Source organism: Aethalodelphis obliquidens, unplaced genomic scaffold, assembly GCF_003676395.1.
Source record: "Aethalodelphis obliquidens isolate GAN/ISIS:26980383/991018 unplaced genomic scaffold, ASM367639v1 scaffold64, whole genome shotgun sequence".
In the NCBI taxonomy this organism is placed as follows: domain Eukaryota; kingdom Metazoa; phylum Chordata; class Mammalia; order Artiodactyla; family Delphinidae; genus Aethalodelphis; species Aethalodelphis obliquidens.
This window is the reverse complement of record NW_020838008.1, coordinates 872,959-894,393: the sequence shown is the minus strand read 5'-3', so window position 1 is coordinate 894,393 and position 21,435 is coordinate 872,959. Positions and strand designations below refer to the sequence as shown.

Here is a 21,435-nt window from a genome sequence, read left to right as displayed (position 1 = left end):
TATTGAGGTAGGTTCCCTCTATGCCCATTTTCTGGACAGTTTTTATCATAAATGGATGTTGAATTTTGTTGAAAGCTTTCTCTGCATCTATTGAGATGATCATATGGTTTTTCTCCTTCAGTTTGTTAATATGGTGTACCACGTTGACTGATTTGTGTATATTGAAGAATCCCTGCATTCCTGGAATAAACCCCACTAGATCATGGTGTATGATGCTTTTAATATGCTGTTGGATTCTGTTTGCTAGTATTTTGTTGAGGATTTTTGCGTCAATGTTCATCACTGATATTGGCCTATAGTTTTCTTTCTTTGTGACATCTTTGTCTGGTTTTGGTATCAGGGTGATGGTGGCCTCGCAGAATGAGTTTGGGAGTGTTCCTCCCCCTGCTATATTTTGGAAGAGTTCGAGAAGGATAGGTGTTAGCTCTTCTCTAAATGTTTGATAGAATTCACCTGTGAAGCCATCTGGTCCTGGGCTTTTGTTGGAAGATTTTTAATCACAGTTACTACTGCATTATTTAAATGATGCAACTGAAGATTCAAAAGAACCACCCCTCCCCCCCTCCCAAATTAGACCCACCTAATTTAACTGACAGGCAGGGTGACATCTTTAAGGATCCTTAAGAATCTTTACGGAATCCAGATATTGTGAGTCCTTCCTTAGAAAAGGGAACTCAAGCAATTATCAGATTTTGGCTCTAGAAAGTAAAAAATTTAATAAAATAGAATCTAAAATCTGGGATTCTCTATTTATAAAATATTCCACTGAAAGAAAATAAGTGTTGACGAAGATGTATAGAAACTGCATCCCTCATAAACTACTGGTAGGAATCTAAATGCTGCAGCCTCTGTGGGAAACGTCTGACAGTTCCTCAAGCGGTTAAATATGAGAGTTACCATATGATCCAGCAATTCCTAGGTATATATACAAAAGAAATTAAAGCACACAAAATTTTTAACTGAATTTTCACACAGCATGATTTATAATAGCCAAAAAGTGGATGCAACCAAATGTCCATAAACTAATGAATGAATAAACAAAATGTGATGTATCTGCAAAATGAAATATTATTTGGAAACAAAATGCATGCACACTATAACATGGATGACCCTTGAAAACACGATGCTAAGTGAAAGAAGTCAGATACAAAAGGCCACTTACTGCATTTTTTTCTAGTTATGTGCAGTGTCCAAAACAGGCAAATTCAGAGACAGATTACTGCTTTCCAGGGGATGGGGGAGGGGGGAAATTGGGAGTGACTGCTAACAGGCACAGGATTTCTTTTTAGGGTGATGGAAGAAATGTTCTGTAATTAGATACTGGTGATGACAGCACAAACCCATCACTACAGGGTGTCTTTTCTCCACCAGGTGATTTCTTAGGCTCTATTTTGTTTTACTTTGCAAAGGACTTAACTCAGTCAAAACCGGAGAGAGAAGTAGGAAGTTGTATACCTTAAAGATTTCGAATACAAGCTAATGGGTATCTGGCTACTATTTTCACTGCTTGCAGCTGATCCAAATTCAGAGAGAGACGGTTCTGATCCAAATTCCAAGGCGCCAAACTGGACATTTAATCCTGTGACATCTGCTGAACCAGGCATTTCCACTGCAGAAGCTGGGATCTGAAAAAGCAAAACCATGATGTCAGCAACAGAGGTCAGAGATTCCAAGTCCCAAGGCCTACAAAGCTAACAAGCACTGGGTTCCCAGGGCATTGTGGGCAGGCCTGAGGAACAAGGAGTGAAAGGCTGAAAGGAAGGAAAAAGGAAGATGATTTTTTTTAAAGAGAGAGAAAGGAACAGAGCAAAGAAAAATTAAAAAGTTAACAGGACAAAAAAAAAAAAAGTTAACAGGACAATGGTCAGTGCCACCAACTGCTTCTTTGAGCAAAGAGAGGGGGGAGGATTGTGGTGAAGGATGACTGAAGAAGAGGGGCCTCCAATGAAAGCATTACCTGGTCAACGGACCACTCATCCTCTGTCTACAGAACACAGCTAAATACGTAAGAACAGCAGGTCCTGAGTTAAATACACAAGACCATCAGATTTCCTGAGCCAGACCTGTAATTTGAATGCACAGTCCCTGTCTCTTAGCACAAACCCATTCCCTCTATATTAGCCCAGATGCTCAGAAATGACTGAGTCCTCATAAAGCAGTAAACTATGTACTTGAAAATACCACAGGAACTAAGTGTTAAAATACGTCCATCTTTGGGAATGTGACTTCACGATGGAAGACCCACCTTAGAAGCTGGAGGTATTCGCCGTTTAGGGAGTTTGATGTGTTTAGGCTGTGGCTGGTGAGCAGACACGGCGATGTTTTCGACAGTCATGCTGGGAAGCTGCAGAAGTTTGTTCACAGTGGAGGTACTGCTGTCTCTGGGTGCTGACTCTCGGAGTTTCACCTGGGAAGGAAAGGACTCCAACCCAGGAGGAGGAACAGTGACTGCCTGAGTCTGCTGCTGCTGTCGTTGGCTCAGTTGGCTAAGAACAGGGGATGGCTCAGGCTGAGATTTGAAGTCTAAGAAGGTGGGGGGGTGGGGGGCAACAATCAATCATTTAGGCACATGAGCTCACAGCTCCCTCTTCCACCAGCACTGATGCTGAAGGGTTGCTGTCATCACTAGTTTCTCCCAACCGTCTTCTAGCTGAATCCCAAACGTGGTGTGTGCGTGTGTCTATAATGTTTAACAACTGGTATATGATAGATTGAAAAGAACACCTGAATGGGTTTGTAGCTAATGTCTTATGCAGAGAGGAGATTCAGTTTATGCTAAAGCATATGGGGTGGGGAATAGGTGTTTTATATTAACTTCTGAAAACTATTTTATTGATTTTTTTCAGTAAGTAACATATGTGATATTACAAAATCTAAAAGGTACAAAAATACACATGAATGTGATGTGAATACAAATCACCCTTCCACCCCATCCCCAAATTTGATCCACAGAAGCAGACACAGTACCCAGTTTCTTGAATATCTTCAGATATACTGTTTCAGTATATATACATAGAGACACACACACACACACATATATCTTGCTTCCTCGCAAACCATTTAGTTTTCAGAGACTGTTCCACATTAACATATAAAGAGCTACTTCATTTTTATGATTACAAAGTAATCCATCATACATAGGTATTGATTTTTAAAACCAGTACTGTATTAATAAACTTTTAGGTTTTCCAATCTCTTGCTATGAAAAACAATGCTGCAATGAATATATTTCTACGTAAGACATTTTGGTCAAGTGCAAGTATATCTGTAGGATCAATTGCTAAAATACAGTTGCTGGTTCAAAGAGTGACTATATTTTAAATTTTGACAAACACTTCAAAATTCCTATCCATAGACAGAACACAAACTTTTTAACATACTGTAATACCACACTTTTATCCTTCTTAGTTTGATTGGTGGAAAAATGGCAGAAAAGACACAAATTAAAATGATATAAGTTTCAGGGCTTCCCTGGTGGCTCATTGGTTAAGAATCCGCCTGCCAATGCAGGGGACATGGGTTCGAGCCCTGGTCCGGGAAGAACCCACATGCCGCGGAGCAACTAAGCCCGTGCACCACAACTACTGAGCCCGTGCGCCTAGAGCCTGTGCTCCGCAACAAGAGAAGCCACCGCAATGAGAAGGCAGCGCACCACAACAAAGAGCAGCCCCCGCTTGCCACAACTAGAGAAAGTCCACGCGCAGCAATGAAGGCCCAACGCAGCCAAAAATAAATAAATTTTTTTTAAAAAATGATATGTTTGGCTAAAAATCATTGCATACACGTAAGTTTTCTTTGCCTATGAACTCTGTCCATACCCTCTCTTGACCATTTTTTTACTTCGTTGTTGGTCTCCTTGATTTTTAGTTAGTTTTTATATTAAGGAAGTTAGCCCTCTGCCTATGATACAAATTTTTTTTTCATAGGTTGTCTCCCTTTTTATTTGGTTATGGTGTTTCCTATCATATCTAGAAAGGTCTACCTCACACAGAGTATATCAAAATCTTCCCATGTTTTTCTCTATTATTGTTCTAGATTCATTATTTATGTTTGGGTATTTCACTCATTTGGCACTTTGCTGAAGAGTGGGAGTTAGGGATCCAACTTCATTTTCCAGCCAGTTACCAAACAGAAATAAACCGTCTTTCCATCATTGAGTTGAAAAGCTACCTCTGTCATATAGGATAGAGGTTGGCAATCCTTTTCTGCAAAGGACAAGACAGTAAATATTTTAGGCTCTGAAGGCCTTCTGTTAGCAAATTCTCAACTCTGCCTTTGTAGATTGAAAGTAGTTATAGGAAAAACAGAAATGAATGGCTGTGGCTGTGTTCCTATAAAAGTGTACTTATACAAACGGTGGCAAATCCAGTTGAAGGTTTGCCATCCCATGACTTAGTATATTTCCATCATAGATGAATCTACTTTTGGCTTGATATTAGAGGCATGTACAAAGAAGACAGGCTTTTAAAGAATATGGGAATAGCACGCTCAAACCTAAAAACTCACACCACTCATCTGTAAAGTGTGCAGAAAAAAGTTAACATACATAGGAGGCCTATAGCTGCCATCAGAAATGCCAGCTTGCAGATGGGCTCTCAGCTTCTGTCTGGGAACAGGGAAATTTGGTATGTTCTAGACAAAGGATGCCTACACTCTAACTGATAAAAGGGATTCTCTGCTCCTCGATTATTTGTACAATGTGGTTTATGTTGAATACTTGCTTTCCTTCTGGGATTCTACAATTTTGGTTTGTACTAGGTGGAGGGTGCCCATGTAACCAAGTCCCCCAGTAAAAACCTTGGGCACTGAATCTTTAGTGAATTCCTTGGTAGACACGACTTCAAACCTAGAGTAGTCTCAGGTACTTCCGTAACAGTAAACCATTTCATTCAGCAGAGAAATGTGCTTCCATGTCTCTCAATACACCCTAAACATAAACCAGACAGCTGACCCTATGGTTAAAGTAACCCCCTGCTATTGTGGCATGTGTGTGTTGGTGAGAAATGGTGGTTTAATGTCAAAAAATCTATGGGAGTACAGCTCAGAAAACATCCAACTTACACATGATGCCTTTAAATTATAAACCACAGACATTAAGGCTGGACCAAATCATGGTGGATACATGCATGTGTTAGAATCAGAAAGCAACCAGAGGATGTGATTTAAAGTGGTGTCCACATTCCACCTTCTTATTCTAATAAAGCTCAAAAAATCTGTCTACGCATTTATTCAAAGTGTTGTTTCCTTATATTTGCATGAATATTTCCATGTTTTTGCACATCTCTTCAAGGTATGTACTTACTACTACTACTAATATTAACAAATAAATGCAGGTATTTATACAATGCCAAGCTGACTGATTTAACTCAGCAACTCTGCAGAAGTTCTACTAAAAAAGAAATATGTCTGGTCAAATCCACATTAGTGTGCAAAAGTCAACCTGCTCTGCTAATGTTCGGCATGTCCTCACTAGGGGCAAACCACCACACTTACCAAAATACACTTACCAAAATGACTAAGGACTGAGGACTGGGATGCTGAGGGCTTGAGGTCCCAAGAAGAAGCGGTTGTGGGAGGACCTGTATTATTCTGCTGTGAACTTGGGGTGGTGGTAAACTGGCCCAAACTTGGAGCTTCCAACTGGTCCAAAATCTGGGAGCTGGTGATGTTTGCCATTTTGGAAGGTGCGAGCTCTCCAAATCCTGAACCAAGGACGGATGACTTTAAAGGGAAAGAAAAGCAAAAGTCCTCAGCGATACAGAATTTCTACAACAGGCTCTAAAACACACCATGTATTTTCACAAGGATTTAAAAAATTATAACCTAAAACATTCTGAATTAGTAAGAATCATCTGAGTAAATACTACATGAAAACATTACAAGATCTGACTACATAAATCCAACAGTCCTTCCTGATTCTGATACAAGAGGTTAGAGGGGGGCTTCCCTGGTGGTGCAGTGGTTAAGAATCCACCTGCCAATGCAGGGGACATGCGTTCGATCCCTGGTCCGGGAAGATCCCACACGCCGTGGAGCAACTAAGCCTGTGAGCCACAACTACTGAGCCCACGTGCCACAACTACTGAAGCCCGCGTACCTAGAGCCCATGCTCCACAACAAGAAAAGCCCGTGCATCGCAACGAAGAGTAGCCCCCGCTCGCGGCAACTAGAGAAAGCCCGTGCGCAGCAACGAAGACCCAACGCAGCCATAAATAAATAAATAAATAATTTTAAAAAAGAGGTTAGAGGGAAGGGGAATATTTGCCCTAGACTTTAATAAATTGATTTTTATTTAAAAAGTGATGTCACAAGTTCACAAACACAATACTACTCTTTTTAAAGTAAAGAGAAATACCATGAATAAAATGACAGAGACAAGCCTGAAAAACAAAATACAGTCTTTAACTTTTTAATGTTTTTAATAGGTTTAGTCACAGAGAGATCAGCCATCGGGTCACCCGGCAAGATCAGACGCAGGTCACGGTACTTACTTAAAAAGTTTGTATTCTAAAATCAGATATGAATTACACAGGTGGTATTTGTGTATTGAGCAGATTCCCTAGACACTACTGTGTTTATTTCAAGGTGTTTAGATGACTAACTACACCAAATACGCTCCCAATGCGAATGAAAGCCTATGACTAGACAACATACAGTTGAAGATCAACTGCATTTTTACTTATCACGATCATTCAGTTTCTGGAAAGGTTAAGTCCTTTGTCAAAAATAACTTTGCAGGGACTTCCCTGGCATTCCAGTGGTTAAGATTCTATGCTTCCACTACAGGGGGGCACAGGTTCGATCCCTGGTTGGGGAACTAAGATCCCACATGCCGTGTAGTGTGGTCAATAAATAAATAAGTAAACAAGCAAACATTAAAAAAAATTTTAAAAAACCCTTTCCATAACCATCTTAAAGGTTAAAAATAGAAATGATTTGCATTTCATCAAGAGGTCAGATCTAGAGAGCAGAATTATTTCTGCTATCAATTCCCAAAGGCATGGACTATCTATCCCAGTTGTTCTAAAGATATCCAAATTCTCCAAAACTAGGCTGTCGGCAATTATTGCACATCAAACACAGAATCTGCTTCTATTAGAAAGTTGTGCTAACATTACTTATTGCTACTCCTGATCCTGTGCTCATGCTGCCCGCTACACTACTCTTATGTTGCTATAAATCCGCCAAAACCCAGCTCAAGCCTACTTGCTCAATAAAGGCTTCTTGGATGATGCTTCTATTCTTTCTCTGTTTTCTGACCTAATCTCTATCCTGTTTCAGCATTTAATCTTAACACACTTTCTGTGTGTTTCACAACACGATGACATCACTGCATCAATGACTAGCACCTTGCTTTAGGTAACACTTAGCACAGGACTTTAATTCCACCTATGCATTTCAATCAATGGGGGCAGTTTACAAATGTGTCTATTGGTACACTTGTGCACATGCACTCACATATACATAAGCACACACAAGTGCCCAAGCCCAAAGATTCTGACTGGTCTTGTGTAGAATCTGGTATAATTTTATTATTATTATCATTATTAATGTTGCTATTAACTAAAGTTTTCCAATGATTATAAAAGTATAGTAGGGTTGGAACTTCCCTGGTAGTCCAGTGGTATAAGAATCCGCCTTCCAATGCAGGGGACACTTAATTCCTGGTTGCGGAACTAAGATCCCACATGCTGTGGGGCAACTAAGCCTGCGTGCTCTAGAGCCCACACGCCACAACTAGAGAAAAGCCCGTGCACTGCAATGAAAGATGCTGCATGCTGCAGTGAAGATCCCGTGTGCCGCAGCTAAGACCCAATGTAGCCAAATAAATATTTTTTTTAAAAAAAAAGTACAGTAGGGTTGAGAACCACTGCTCTAATATGCTAAACAAACAATTCTTACTCCAGTTTCTCAAGATGTTGTCCACAACAAAAAGCAACATACCTGGGGGATGCTGTAAAAAGCAGAAACAAAAACAAAAACTCAACTCACGTCTTATCTACGCTCTCAGTGGCCTATGATTCCAGCAAGTCAGCAAGGACATCACATCAGTATACCAGTGGCAGATGGAGGAAAGAAATTGGATGGTTCAATCAAACTCAGGGGTATTACTGGGCCCTCTCAAAACAGAGACAGCACCCTGCCTTGGGCCTGTCCGACTTCAAGCACTGATACCCTCTCAAACACTATCAACAATGGCACTAAAAATGTCAAGTTCCCAAGCCAGTTATACTTGACATGACATGACTATGTAGAGTAGAAGACAGCAATGAAAAGTTTACATATTCAATTCTCCATTTTTTTAGGGAACAGCAAAGGATTTTGAGTCAAGTGGGAGACGGTGATTATCATATATCGTATTCATAAGAAATTCCATTTCAACTGTAGATTTCAGGTAAGACACAGCAAAGAATGAACCGAAGTAATTGTCACTAGGGAAAGCTGTGGATCTGTGTTTATAGTCCTTCCAACCTCCCCTCTGCCAACTCAGAACTACCCACACTTGGACAGGGACTTGAGTTCACCATTCTGCAGCTACATTCTTTCACGTTCTATGCTCTTTTATTCCCATCACCTATCTTCATATGCTTCACTAAAGGTTCCTGAACTTCTTTCTGATGGGAGTTTAATTCTTATGGGAGCCAGAGTCATATATGCAGCAACAGATGACACTGTTCCATTGAAAACACATTTAAATTTTTAAGGGTCTCTACTACATAATTTTTTGGAATAACAAATAAAAATGAAAAAAATATAAGAACCTAGGCAGACCTAGAAAAAACTATTCTTGCATATTAGCAAGCCAATACTCACAAACATTAGCATTTAAGTAAACTGGAAAACAAATGAAAATTTAACATCTTAAGTACAGAGACAGACTTTGAAACAAAATCCAAGAAAAAAAAATCATTAGTAAGAAGGATGCCTAACTAAATGATTATAACTAAACTAATTCATAATTCAGTGAATCATAAAGAAGTATTTTTATCTTCATCCAGAAAACTCAGTAGTTGAATTCCACATGGCATCATCAGATATGTGCTTGGAAATTATCACATCATTGTTTTCTGGACTGAGATCTAGTGTAGAAACTTTTATATGTAAAAACCATAAGGCATGTGTCATTCTAGAATACATTTGCTCATGGGTACATTCCTTAAAATCCCATACTGAAATAAAAGTGAGTTACCAGACTCTGAGGTGGATAGGGATTGACAGCAGTGGAGCTGCCAGTCCCTTGTGCCATCTGACTGTTGTGCTGAGAATTTGTGAAGACAAGGGCTTGGCCAAAGCCCTGCTGTTGGGAAGTTTCAAAGGAGTTGACTTCTGAGGCTTGACTGTTGTGAGGAACAGGCTTCTGGAGCAAGGCTACCAGATCAACACTAAGCAGACAAAAAGCAAATGAAGAATGAGTCACAGGCAAATCTCACCAAAAAAATGAATTTGAGAAGGGAGTCAATATTAAGTAATAAGTTCATGCTAAAAATAATTCCAGTGACGAAAACCCTTGGAAACTGGAGTTTAAGGGAGCCAAAAGCAGGGAATCAATCATCCGCCACACACTCCTCCTCCTCCCCAAAAAGGCATACCAAGCCAGAGAGTGAAACAGGGCTTTGCAGAGAAGAGAAACGAAAAGGTGCATTAAGATGTTTCCACAGAAATGGCACAATGACAACTGATTTGAAAACCTGGAGCAACTGAGTACACTTAAACAGTTCTCTCAAGTTTGGCTTGTTTCCTTTAGAACATTTGGCTCCCTTTATCACTTGAAACCAGTCTCTCTTAAACTTCCCTAAAGGAGAGTGAATCCATATTTTTGAGGAATGAGGACCAAAGCCGTACTAGACCACTGAAGCAGTCTGACATTTATCATAAATATTCCTATAAGTTCTGCATTCTATCCAATAATATATTTACATTTATATAAATCTCATATAATTTCTCTCTTAAATATTTAGGAAAAAATGCACAATGTATTAACAAATACTCTGTTAACTAGGATTCTTATAATGTCCCCAGAAAGACAGAGATCCAAATTTGAGAATCATGGTCTTAAAACCTGAAAGCATGAGGAAGAAGCGATCTTCCAAGTAATATACTACTTGACATGGGAATGAGCCACTAATTTCTCCACAGGATGACCTAACATGATAATTTGCTCCATTAAATCTTTTTAAAGGCCAGTTCCCAGGCAGTTCTCCTAACGGAAACTCTCACCATGCCAGTGAGGCGGATTCTGGAAGGTCAAATAATTCAAAACTCACTTGTGATATATAGCAAAGTTCCTAGGCCGAAGTTTCTCTCCTTATCCACTACCAACTCTCATGTTCCCATAACCGGATTGAAGTTATGGGATCTAGTATTTTGGACCCCAAGTTACTGTTCTAACTTATGACAGCCTAATTCTAGGGATACAAATCCATGGTGGTTATATTACATATGACCCATCTTAAAAGTTCCACTACTAAAAAAACCAGAACCAAGTTCGATTCCAAAAGATTGATAAGACATATGCGTGAAAAACAGTCCAGCACTGTCTTCTGAAAAATAACCATTGAAAAGGTCCATTTCTTATTTTTTAAATGAAAATGATCCTATCAAATTCATTGAGTACTAAATACAATGCAGAAGTTATATCCGTTTAAGGAGAAATTCTGAGCAATTCACAAAATATATTGCAAGACATAACCTTTGATCGTTTTTATTTCCCTATAATGAAGTCTTATAACCATCACATTTAGCAAGAGATTGAGCATGTTGGGCTCAAAACTGTCTTCAATGCTCAGATGTCATATATATCAAGGCTCTCATCCTTCTAGATCACTGCATTTTGAAACCATAATCAAAGGTTTTTAGGATGCAAATAAATGCTTTTCAATAATTCAATTCTGCACACATTCTAACAATGTTTCTATTACCCCAAAAGCTCCTTCCTTTTCTGTAATCCATGAAATCAGTAGATTAAAACTAGTAGAACCCATATAAAATGAGCTGAGAAGATCTAAATAAATGGTATTATATGAAGAAACCAAAGGATAGTTCTATTAAGTTTATTTGTCAAAAACAGTATGCTTACAAAAGTAAAAAAAGAACCATTAAATAGATTTAACATTATCTCTGTCACAAATTCTAACACAAACATAATCGCTATTTTAATTCATCACTGATCACAACAAATTAGGAAATGATGGAGGCTCTGTCAGCTCACCAAGTAAGTTAGGGATAAAATAAAAGTCTCACACAAAAAAGAGAAAAAAACAGAAAGAGAGTCAAGAAAAGGGTTAAAAAACAGAAAGAGATCTGAGGAAGAAAACAACTCTCCTGAGACAAGAAATTTCAATTATGCTTTGACTAAAAAACAAAAGGTGGGGGAAAGCGTTTACCTTTGCCCAGGTGTGACAAGATGCTCTGCTGGAGCAGATGAGGAAGTGAAGACCTTTGTTTCAGAAAGCTGTTATGAAAGGATTAAAAGTATTTTAATCTTATTTTAATCAAAATGTATCAAATTCCTGACAATTTTTAGTCACTGGTACTCTTATTCTAGTTCACCCAAAAGGTGGTCAAAGGAAAAGAAATATACAAGTGATTATGGCACATAATTTTCTTATGGTGAAGATAAATTTAGACTGATAATCCCACAAAAGAATTCCACATCAGTGAAACAAGAAAGTGAAGTAGTAAAGCCAGACCCTTGTGCCATAGTTCAAGTCCCAGTTTCACTATTCTACTTCACATTATATAAAATGAGAACACCAATAAAAACCACCACTAATGTTACTATAAACTCCAAAAAGGAGTAGGAAAGTTTGAAAGGCAAAATAATTGACGTTCTTTCCCCAAACACAGATGGTTTTAGTATTTTGTTTATTAGTAATAGGTTTACTAGTCATAGATTTCCTTACTGTTTTTATCAAAATAATTTTATTGAGGTATAACACATACAATAAACTGCGAATATTCAAACCGAATAACTGAATGAGTTGTGTCATATGTATACTCCGTGAGACCATCTCCAAATCGAGACAATGAACGTATCTATTACCCTAAAAGTTTGCTCCTGTCCCTGTGTAATCAATTCCTCGAGCACTCACTTTCGTCCCCAGGAAACCACCGGTATGTTTTCTGTCACTACAGATTAGGCTGTATTTTCCAGAATTTTAAGTGGAATTTTTTTAAACATACAGTCTTTTTTGTCTGACTTTTTTGACTCAACATAATTGCGTTGAGATTCATGCATATTGTTTTAAGGCACACAGGATAAAATTTCTTGAAACCTCAATTGACATTATTGAAAGGCAGACTCTTTTTATGTTTTCAAAGTGGGGCATGGGCTTTTAAAGGCCGATTTTGTTGATCTAATGACATAATGTGAAAAATTAATGAAAATGCTATTCGAAGACTGCTGTAATTCTTAACAATGCTAAATGTCTCAGAACTCTGAAACCCAGCATAAAATCAGACTTCCTAAGACACTGATATTAAGGCAGGGGCAGAGCAGACAGTAGATGTTCATTCTCCATAAAAACAAAAGTGCTGAATTGATTATACTGTTTCAACAAGAAAGGCTTATGCTATGCTGCACCCTAATCCAAGGTAGTATCTTAAGAATTCTAAGGAATCCATTTTTGCCTTAAAGAATCTTACAAATTAAATTAAGACAAAGACAGAAGCAATTAAGGAGTAATTCTATTAAAAGTAACAATAGAGTAGATTTAAAGCCTTGAAAATATTAAGTTCAAGGAAAATGAGAACTACATTTATCACTGAAATCCTATCTAACCCGGTAGAGTACAGAAAATTGCAGTTTTCTTCTCCTAAGCTCTAGAAGGAATTTAGGATTTGCATTTTAAATTACTCACCTTTCAATCACCATTACTTTGTATATGTCAGAAAACTCTGAAGTAATTTTGATATTTCCCGAGAAAAGAAGATGCCCAAATTCCCTACTGTAATTCTTTTCAGTAATTATATTGTGATTCAATATGGTCTATACAGCAGAATATTACTGCCTATATGTGTGTACATTTGAACTGCTTGTTAGCAGATTTACATCCTAAGACCTCATCTGAAGCACAGAAAAATCCCATCAGTTAGGCATGACAGTTATTATGATATTCATTTTGGGGATGAAAAATAGGAGGCTCAGAAAGGAAAGATGCCTCATCTGAGGTCAACAGGTCAACCCAGCTAGAATCTGAATACGGGTCATCTGCCCTCTGACAGCCTGTTGACTTTCTAACCTGCCTACTGACCCAGACAACAGGCAAGGAGATATAAAGCTTTTAGCTCTGGAAGCCTTTTTTTCTCCCAACAAACTCTTAGCAAAAATTCTAGTAACACAAAACATTTAAAAGTAGGACAGCTCTGTTTGAAATAAGGTATGGTGTCCACAGGCTGCTCACTCTCACTTCCTATCATCACTGGTACCATCCCTCCACTGATTCTAATAGCCACCCATCTAACTCAGTCTCCTCAGATTACAGGTAACAGAGAGCCTGCTGACATCATACCCCAAGGACTTATGGTTAGTATGTAGCAGAAGAAAATAAAAAACCCTAAATTTCCCAAATTCCAATCAAATGAGCATCTTTCTTTTTCATGCCCTACCCAGCTCATTCCCTAACAAGTCAGATAAAATAGTGCTAAAAAGAAAGAAAGCACAAGTGCACTTTTGTTTCTTTTTAAAAACTGTTTGTGAGTACAAAATGGGGAGAGGGGGAATAATCTCAAAAAGAAAAATAAAATCTCAAAGTCTGGATCACTTTATGCAACTTTGAAGGTCAATACTTGTAAACCCTTTATTCTCTCCCTTCCAATGTCAGCTGTAACTAACATGTACATACTTTTGTTCTGGGCCTTAGGAGTGAAACAGAAAAATAGTTAAGATATCTTATGCTGAACACAGAACCTAGAGACCAACACTACCCAGAAGCTAGTACAGTATATTCAAAAATGTCTGTGGAATAAATGAATACAAAAAGAGCCAGTCTAGTTGAAAAGGGAATTGGTTGGGCCTAGAACCAGAATGATTTATTCAGGTTAATTTCAACTATAAACCCCAAACATAGACTGCCTCCTTTAATAAAAAGGTTATAAAGAGTAAGTATCGTTCACAGGCCAGGATAATAGCATCAGCTAGTTATCAGGCCAAATAAAACAAAGATAGAGAAAAAAATGATGTCACTCCTACTTAACACCTGGTTTTTTTTTTTTTTTTTGGGCCGCACCACATGGCATGTGGGATCTTAGTTCCCTGACCAGGGATTGAACCTGTGCCCCCTGCACTGGAGGCACAGAGTCTTAACCACTGGACTGCCAGGGAAGCCCCAACACCTGGTCATCTTTAAACGGTTGCTTTAAAACCAAGTTTCGCAAAAACCTGAAAACACCAACTTTCTTCTGAGAAGCATCTGCTAAAAAAAACATGGTAATCACAGAAGTCTGTGATTGTAAGTGTAAACACTTACATCTTCAGTCCAGTCTTCCGTTGTCCACTCGTCCACAGAATTCTTCCAGGCCCCTGTTGACAATCACAGTTTACACCACAAAGTCAAATAATGTCTGATTCCAAGTGGTTCTCTACTGTGTACGGCACAAGATATATCACATATACCATCAGCAATATACTTTACAATCCAAGAAATATGAGGCTCTTAATCTATCTCAAGAAAATCAGTCATGTTTTCAAATGCAAGTTGGCTAAGTACTATCCACAAAAACTCAAAAGCAATGTCTCAGATTGCTTTTGGATGATATCCAAGCAATTCTGCCTTAAGAAAGAAAGTATGGCACAGCACAAACAAATATGTTTAACAAGGAGTTCCTTATGATATATATTATTTAAAAGAGAACACAATTCAGTATAAGGCAGCTCTGCTTTGGGCCCTCATTTCAGGTGGATTATCAAATTTAGAGAAGTATGCTTTTCTTTTCTTGGCTGTATTGGGTCTTCGTTGTTGTGCGCAGGCTTTGTTGCGGTGAGCAGGGGCTACTCTTCTCATTGCAGTGGCCTCTCTTGTTGTGGAGCATGCGGGCTCTGTAGTTGCAGCATATGGGCCCTAGAGCGCCTGGGCTCAGTAGTTGTGGCTCATGGGCTCTAGAGCACAGGCTCAGAGCAGATTCTTAACCACCGTGCCATCAGGAAAGACCCGAGAAGTATGCTTTTTATATTAGTTCCACTGTATGGTTTCCTAATAGGTCTCCAGCAAAGCTAAACATTAGTCCTATTCATATAAAGTCTGTGGCTATTAACTCCTGATAAGCAGGTACAGAATATGTGCTCAAACAATTCTTACAGAACAATCATTTATATATAAAACAATTAAATGCTTTAAAGAAAAGCATGAGTTCAGATATGCTGACACTAGTGCTTAGCGATTCTGTATAAGTATATTCCCATTATTTTATTTTATTTTTTTGTATTTTTTTGCGGTAGGCGGGCCTCTCACTGCACAGGCTCCGGACGCACTGGCTCAGCGGCCATGGCTCACAGGCCCAGCTGCTCCGCGGCATGTGTGATCTTCCCAGACCAGGGCATGAACCCGCGTCCCCTGCATCGGCAGGCAGACTCTCAACCACTGCGCCACCAGGGAAGCCCTCCCATTATTTTAAAGCATACGTGCAAACACATACCCAGATAAAATGCTTTTAAAAGGAAGCACACCAAGATACTAACTATAACCAAAATCATGAAGTGGGACTGTGAATGTTTTCAGTTCCTTCAATGGGAAGAAATAAGTTGAGCATCTGACTTACAATGAGGTTTGTGTGTGGGAAAAGGAAGGGCATACCCCTGAAGGAAAAAGGCAAATGAACAGATCTAACTTCCTTGGAATCATGTCAATAACCTAATAACTAAACTGATGGTGTCACCTAAGAAAAGAGTCCTTTTCTATGGAATGCTTTCAATAGGATGTCCCTAATTTGAGATTGATCATGGCAAACAAAAGTAGAATCTATGGATTTATGGAGCATGGCTCCTTGTAAAATACCACCCCAGATATGCTACTCTGTGATTATAAAACAGAGATGTTTCAAACCTGAAAACATTCTCTATTGTGTGAGAAACCTACACACACCACTTAGAGACATCACCTATGCTGTGGATCACAGGGCATATGCACTGCAGGGAAGAACTCCCTGCTCTTCTGTCCCTCTCAATTGCATGTATCCTTGAAATAACAGTAAAGCTTGATAGATAAAGGTTTCAATATTTTTTAAAATAAATTTATTTATTTACTTTTGGCTGCATTGGGTCTTCATTACTGTGCGTGGGCTTTCTCTAGTTGTGGCGAGCGGTGGCTACTCTTCATTGCAGTGCATGGGCTTCTCATTGCGGGGGCTTCTCTTGCTGCGGAGCACGGGCTCTAGGTGCGCGGGCTTCAGTAGTTGTGGCACGCAGGCTCAGTAGTTGTGGCTCGCAGACTCTAGAGTGCAGGCTCAGTAGTTGTGGCGCACAGGCTTAGTTGCTCCGCGGCATGTGGGATCTTCCCGGACCAGGGCTCGAACCCGTGTCCCCTGCATTGGCAGGCGGATTCTTAACCACTGTTCCAGCAGGGAAGTCCCAGGTTTCAATATCTGAACTGACAATCTGATCCTTTGTTTTGGCTAATTTATCATATCTTTAAATGGTTTCCATAATTTCTCCAGAAATGTCACAAAACAACTATCAATTTATGTGCCCCCAAAACATCTCTTTGAATTAAAATATTTTCATAAACGAAAGCAGAAAAACTAATAGTTTTAAGTGAAGAAACACAAGGTGCAATTAGTCCCAGTCAGAAATCAGTACTGGAACCTGGATCTCCAGACCCCTGCACAGGCCTCTTAGCACACTGTACACAAAGCTAAATGAATCCAACACAAGCCATCCACCTATAATTCAATATCATCTTCCTTTCTTAAGTACTAACTAGTGCCTTTCTTAAGTACTTATACATAATTTCCAACCTTTTACTATATTTCCTTCCAGACTTTTGTCTAAGTACATGCGTAGTTTTAAAAGTTTACAAGTGGACTAATTTCAAAGATGGCCGGTACATAGTGGTCTTGGTGCCACCTCCATCCAACTTACCCTGTGTTCATGCTGTCAAATTCATCATAGGAGACAGTACTCTAAAGACTACAAATTCTATAAAAAGCTGAGCCTCATTCTAAGCAGATTTAGGAACACTCTAGTCAAAAAATAGAAAAAGCCTCAAGTCATTCATAAAACTTTCACCTTCAAAGCAACTAAGATTATAACAGGAAACAATTTATGATGAATTTTCCTTAGGAACCTTTCATCATCAATCATCAACCAACTAATCCTGGGTTAAAAGCCTACATGTAAAGAAAGCATGATGCTAGGTACCAAAGTCATATCTCACTGAAAAGACAAGTAAAAATTTAGGGAGTGATCAGGGTAGTATATTACTGAATGATATATAAATTACATGAATCTGATTAATACACTGGAAATTTACAGGATGAAAAAGTTATGGAAAGCTAGAATGCTAAGAGAAACTTTATGGGGAAGATGAATCACAGCAAAAACCTTGAAGGCTGGAAAATATCTGAACAGATATTTAAGAAGGGATATTCGGGACTTCCCTGGTGGTTCAGTGGTTAGACTCTGTGCTCCCAATGCAGGAGGCCCAGGTTCGATTCCTGGTCAGAGAACTAGATCCCTCATGCCTCAGCTAAGAGTCCGAATGCCGCAACTAAGACCTGGTGCAGCCAAATAAATAAATGAATGAATTTTTTTTTTTTTTTTTTTGCAGTACGCGGGCCTCTCACTGTTGTGGCCCCTCCCGCCGCGGAGCACAGGCCCCGGACGCGCAGGCCCAGCGGCCATGGCTCAAGGGCCCAGCCGCTCTGCGGCATGTGGGATCTTCCCGGACTGGGGCACTAACCCGCGTCCCCCGCATCGGCAGGCGGACTCCCAACCACTGCGCCACCAGGGAAGCCCTAAATATTTTTTAAAAAAAACACAAAAAAAAGAAGGGATATTCCAGGGGAGAGAAACAATGATGAGGCATTACAAAAAATTATAAAATATTAAAATTAACCTAAAGTTCATTACATCCTTTTTTTTCCCCAAAAAATGTGTAAGTTGTGGCAAAATACTTATAAAATTTACTACGGTAATCATTTTTTAAGTGTACAATTCAGTGATACTAATTTAAAACACACATTCTTATACATGATATGTAAAGAGACTGGCCTACCACTTAGAGAGGAGTATTATGAAAATAATTAAAATGCAAACTTAAACATGTAGAAGAGGATGAGAAGCTGAGTACATTTACTTATTTTATTTCTACTTATTTCTGGCTGCATTGGGTCTTCATTACTGCGCACAGCCTTTCTCTAGTTGCAGAAAGCCAGGGCTACTCTTCGTTGCAGTGTGCAGGCTTCTCATTGTGGTGGCTTCTCTTGTTGCAGCTCTAGGGAGCATGGGCTCAGTAGCCGTGGCGCACGGGCTCAGTTGCCCTGCGACGTGTGGGATCTTCCTGGACCAGGGCTCGAACGTGTGTCCCCTGCACCGACAGGTGGATTCTTAACCACTGCGCCAACAGGAAAGCCCCGAGTACATTTAAAAGCAGGCAGAAGACAACGTATGAAATTGTAAGCAGAAGTCCAACATGGTATGGTGTTATGTCAAGCAACAGAGGGGAAGCCCTGTGTCAGTAGCCAAGGTCAAGCTGTTGCAGTGACCCACCCTAGATACACGGACTCGAAAAACTACATGACATTAGATACAGAAGAATACAGAGTCAGGTCCTAAAATCTTATTTTGGAATATTAAAATTTTACAGGAAGACCTTGCTCCCCGTTGTAGACCTACAGACCTTCACATCAAACATATGAGAAAAATTCAATGACATTAATTTATTTCTAGCTTAAAACAATAAATTTGAGATGTATGCTTTATGTTCAGTTTAACTTGATGTTAGCCCTCTATCAAAAGGACATATAAGGCAGCCTTACAGAAAAAAGGACAGCAGTGATGCAAAAATCTGTGTCACCTTGAAGGCCAATGTGAAAAACACTTCTATTATCAAAAGCTGATAATTACTTTATCAAGCAGTTGTAGAAATATAGTTTACAAACATTCATCTGATGAATTTTTATTAGCTAGCCTTGATAAAAATGGAAGATATTTTAAGCATTTTATCAGATTCTTAACTAAGAAATTAAAAAAAAAATTCATACCTTTGAGTCCCAAAGAATTTTTGTTTGGCAGATTCTGAGCTACATTTTGAGCATTTGATGCCAGTTCTGTGGATCAATGTAAAATGGAAGGTTTTAACATATCACAACAATTAAGGTATTCATCAGAAGAGAAATTGGTCAGCAAATTAAACGAAGGAGGGAAAGCATCAAACTAAGTATATGCTGTGTGTCCAAGAAAAAAGAAACTTACTGCAATCCATGCTATGACAGACTGCTATGGTCCAACTATGAACCTTAACAGCCAAACAGATCTTGAACATTCAATTTACATCAATTATGCTTGTTCTCATTCCCATGTTCACCAAGTTCCCTTCCCACTTGTCAAAGAAAACATTCCAATCTGTTTAAAAGGTATGTTTTTAGTAAATTTATAAATTAGCATTTTGACTACCCTTCAGTCTTTCTATTTTGGGTAATGTTTGATTCTGACTCTAGGGAATGGATTTGATTATTATCCTGTCAAGTCAGGTTTCTGAGCCTATGAGGCTGTGGGCTAGACTCAGAACTCTGGGTTATCAACAAGACAATACCATTCTGTGAGGCTTCTAGAGAAATAGCCAGCACTCCATCAGATGACATCTTTTAACTGTATTTTGCATCGAACACATTCTGCTACTCTAAATGAAAATAAGAGGAATGAGAGGGAAGAGATAAAGACAAAAGGAGAAGGAAGAAGAGATGGAGGAATATGAAAAAAGAAAAATAGCAGTTAATGGACTAATTCAACATTCTGTTTCAAACATCTGATTTAAAAATCAGTGGCGGTTATAAATAAAGCCACTATAAACATCACATGCAGGCCTTTGTGTGGGTGTTTTCATTCCTCTTCAGTAAAAACTTAGGGTTGGGATTGTAAGACTGTATAGTATATGTACACTTTCACACCAGGAACGTAGGAGTTCGAGTTACTCTGTCACCTTCACTAACACTTGGAACTGTCAGGTTTTTTTAAAGCTATTTTAATGGATGAAAGGTGGTAGCCTACTGTGGTTTTAATTTGTATTTCCCCAATGACCAATGATGATTAGCACATTTTTGTGTGCTTATTGCCATCCATATATCTTCCTTTGTGAAGCATCTGTTCAAATCATTTGCTCATTTTTCATTAACTTTTTATTTTGAAATAATTATACATTCACAAGAAGTTATCCTTCACCCAGTCTCCCCCTATGATTACATCTCACATAATTCCAGTAAAATATTATAGCAAAAAAACTGACACAGATACAGAATGCACATACCGTTCTATGTCAAGTTTGTATTGTGGTAAAATAATGTTTATGTGGTAAATAAAATTTACCATGCTAACCTTTTTTTTTTTGGTGGTACGCGGGCCTCTCACCGTTGTGGCCTCTGCTGTTGCGGAGCAAAGGCTCTGGACGCACAGGCTCAGTGGCCATGGCTCATGGGCCTAGCCGCCCTGCGGCATGTGGGATCTTCCCAGACCAGGGCATGAACCCGTGTCCCCTGCATCGGCAGGCGGACTCTCAACCACTGCGCCACCAGGGAAGCCCGATGCTAACCTTTTTAAGTGTACAGTTCACTGGCATTGAGTAATTCACAATGTGATATAACCAGTATCACCATCCATTTCCACAACTTTTCATTTTTTGTTCATTTTTAATTGCTCATTTTACTAGGTTGTTTGTTTTCTTCTCAACGAGTTGTGATAATTCTTTACCCATTCTGTATACAAGTCCCTTTTCAAATAGAGGTTTTAAATAAATATTTCCTCTTAAACTATGCCTTGCTCCTTCATTCTCTTTATTCTCTTCTGAAGAACCATGTTTTTCTTTTAGACTCATGTTTATTATGCCCTACATAAGAAATTTTTGCTTAATCCAAGGTGGCTAAGATTTGCCCTGTATTTTCTTTAGAAGCTGTGCTTTCAGGTTTCACATGTAGAGCTATTATCCAATTGTGGTTATTTTTTATATACAGTATAATGTATACCACTGAATTGCCTTGGAACCTTTGTCCAAAACCAATTGTATCTGTGGGTTTATTTCTAGATTTGCTATTATATAATTGATCTGTCTCTGTGCTTTTGCCAATTCCACAGTCTTGACTACTGTACCTTTAGGGTAACTTCTTGAAATCAAGGAGTGTGAATCTTTGAACACTGTTAGTTTTCAAAACTGTTTGGGCTATGTTCAGACCTATACTTTTCCATAAAAATTTTAGAATCAAGTTACTGACACACAAAAAATTTGTTAG

The 21,435-nt window shown here is 38.9% G+C and overlaps 1 protein-coding gene and 1 non-coding gene across 18 annotated transcripts in view; both read right to left on the bottom strand.

The window, feature by feature from the left end:
• UBAP2 (ubiquitin associated protein 2) overlaps positions 1 to 21,435 on the bottom strand; it is a 118,600-nt gene that overhangs the window by 21,626 nt on the left and 75,539 nt on the right. For 14 of the 17 annotated variants that reach the window (XR_003429173.1, XM_027089035.1, XM_027089044.1 and 11 more), the window contains 7 exons: positions 19,198 to 19,263; positions 14,469 to 14,521; positions 11,385 to 11,452; positions 9,191 to 9,383; positions 5,508 to 5,721; positions 2,246 to 2,523; positions 1,456 to 1,625 (listed from right to left, as the gene is read on the bottom strand). Coding sequence is in view for 16 of the 17 variants with exons in the window: in XM_027089035.1 (XP_026944836.1) it covers positions 1,456 to 1,625; positions 2,246 to 2,523; positions 5,508 to 5,721; positions 9,191 to 9,383; positions 11,385 to 11,452; positions 14,469 to 14,521; positions 19,198 to 19,263 (1,042 nt within the window). In the remaining variant the exon portion in view is untranslated. The remainder of the gene's footprint in view (positions 1 to 1,455; positions 1,626 to 2,245; positions 2,524 to 5,507; positions 5,722 to 9,190; positions 9,384 to 11,384; positions 11,453 to 14,468; positions 14,522 to 19,197; positions 19,264 to 21,435) is intronic. The other 3 variants (XM_027089047.1, XM_027089048.1, XM_027089051.1) reach the window with 3 other exon arrangements.
• On the bottom strand, positions 8,994 to 9,074 carry LOC113610712 (small nucleolar RNA SNORD121A). Its single transcript, XR_003429184.1, has one exon. It is a non-coding gene; the product is annotated as a small nucleolar RNA SNORD121A (small nucleolar RNA).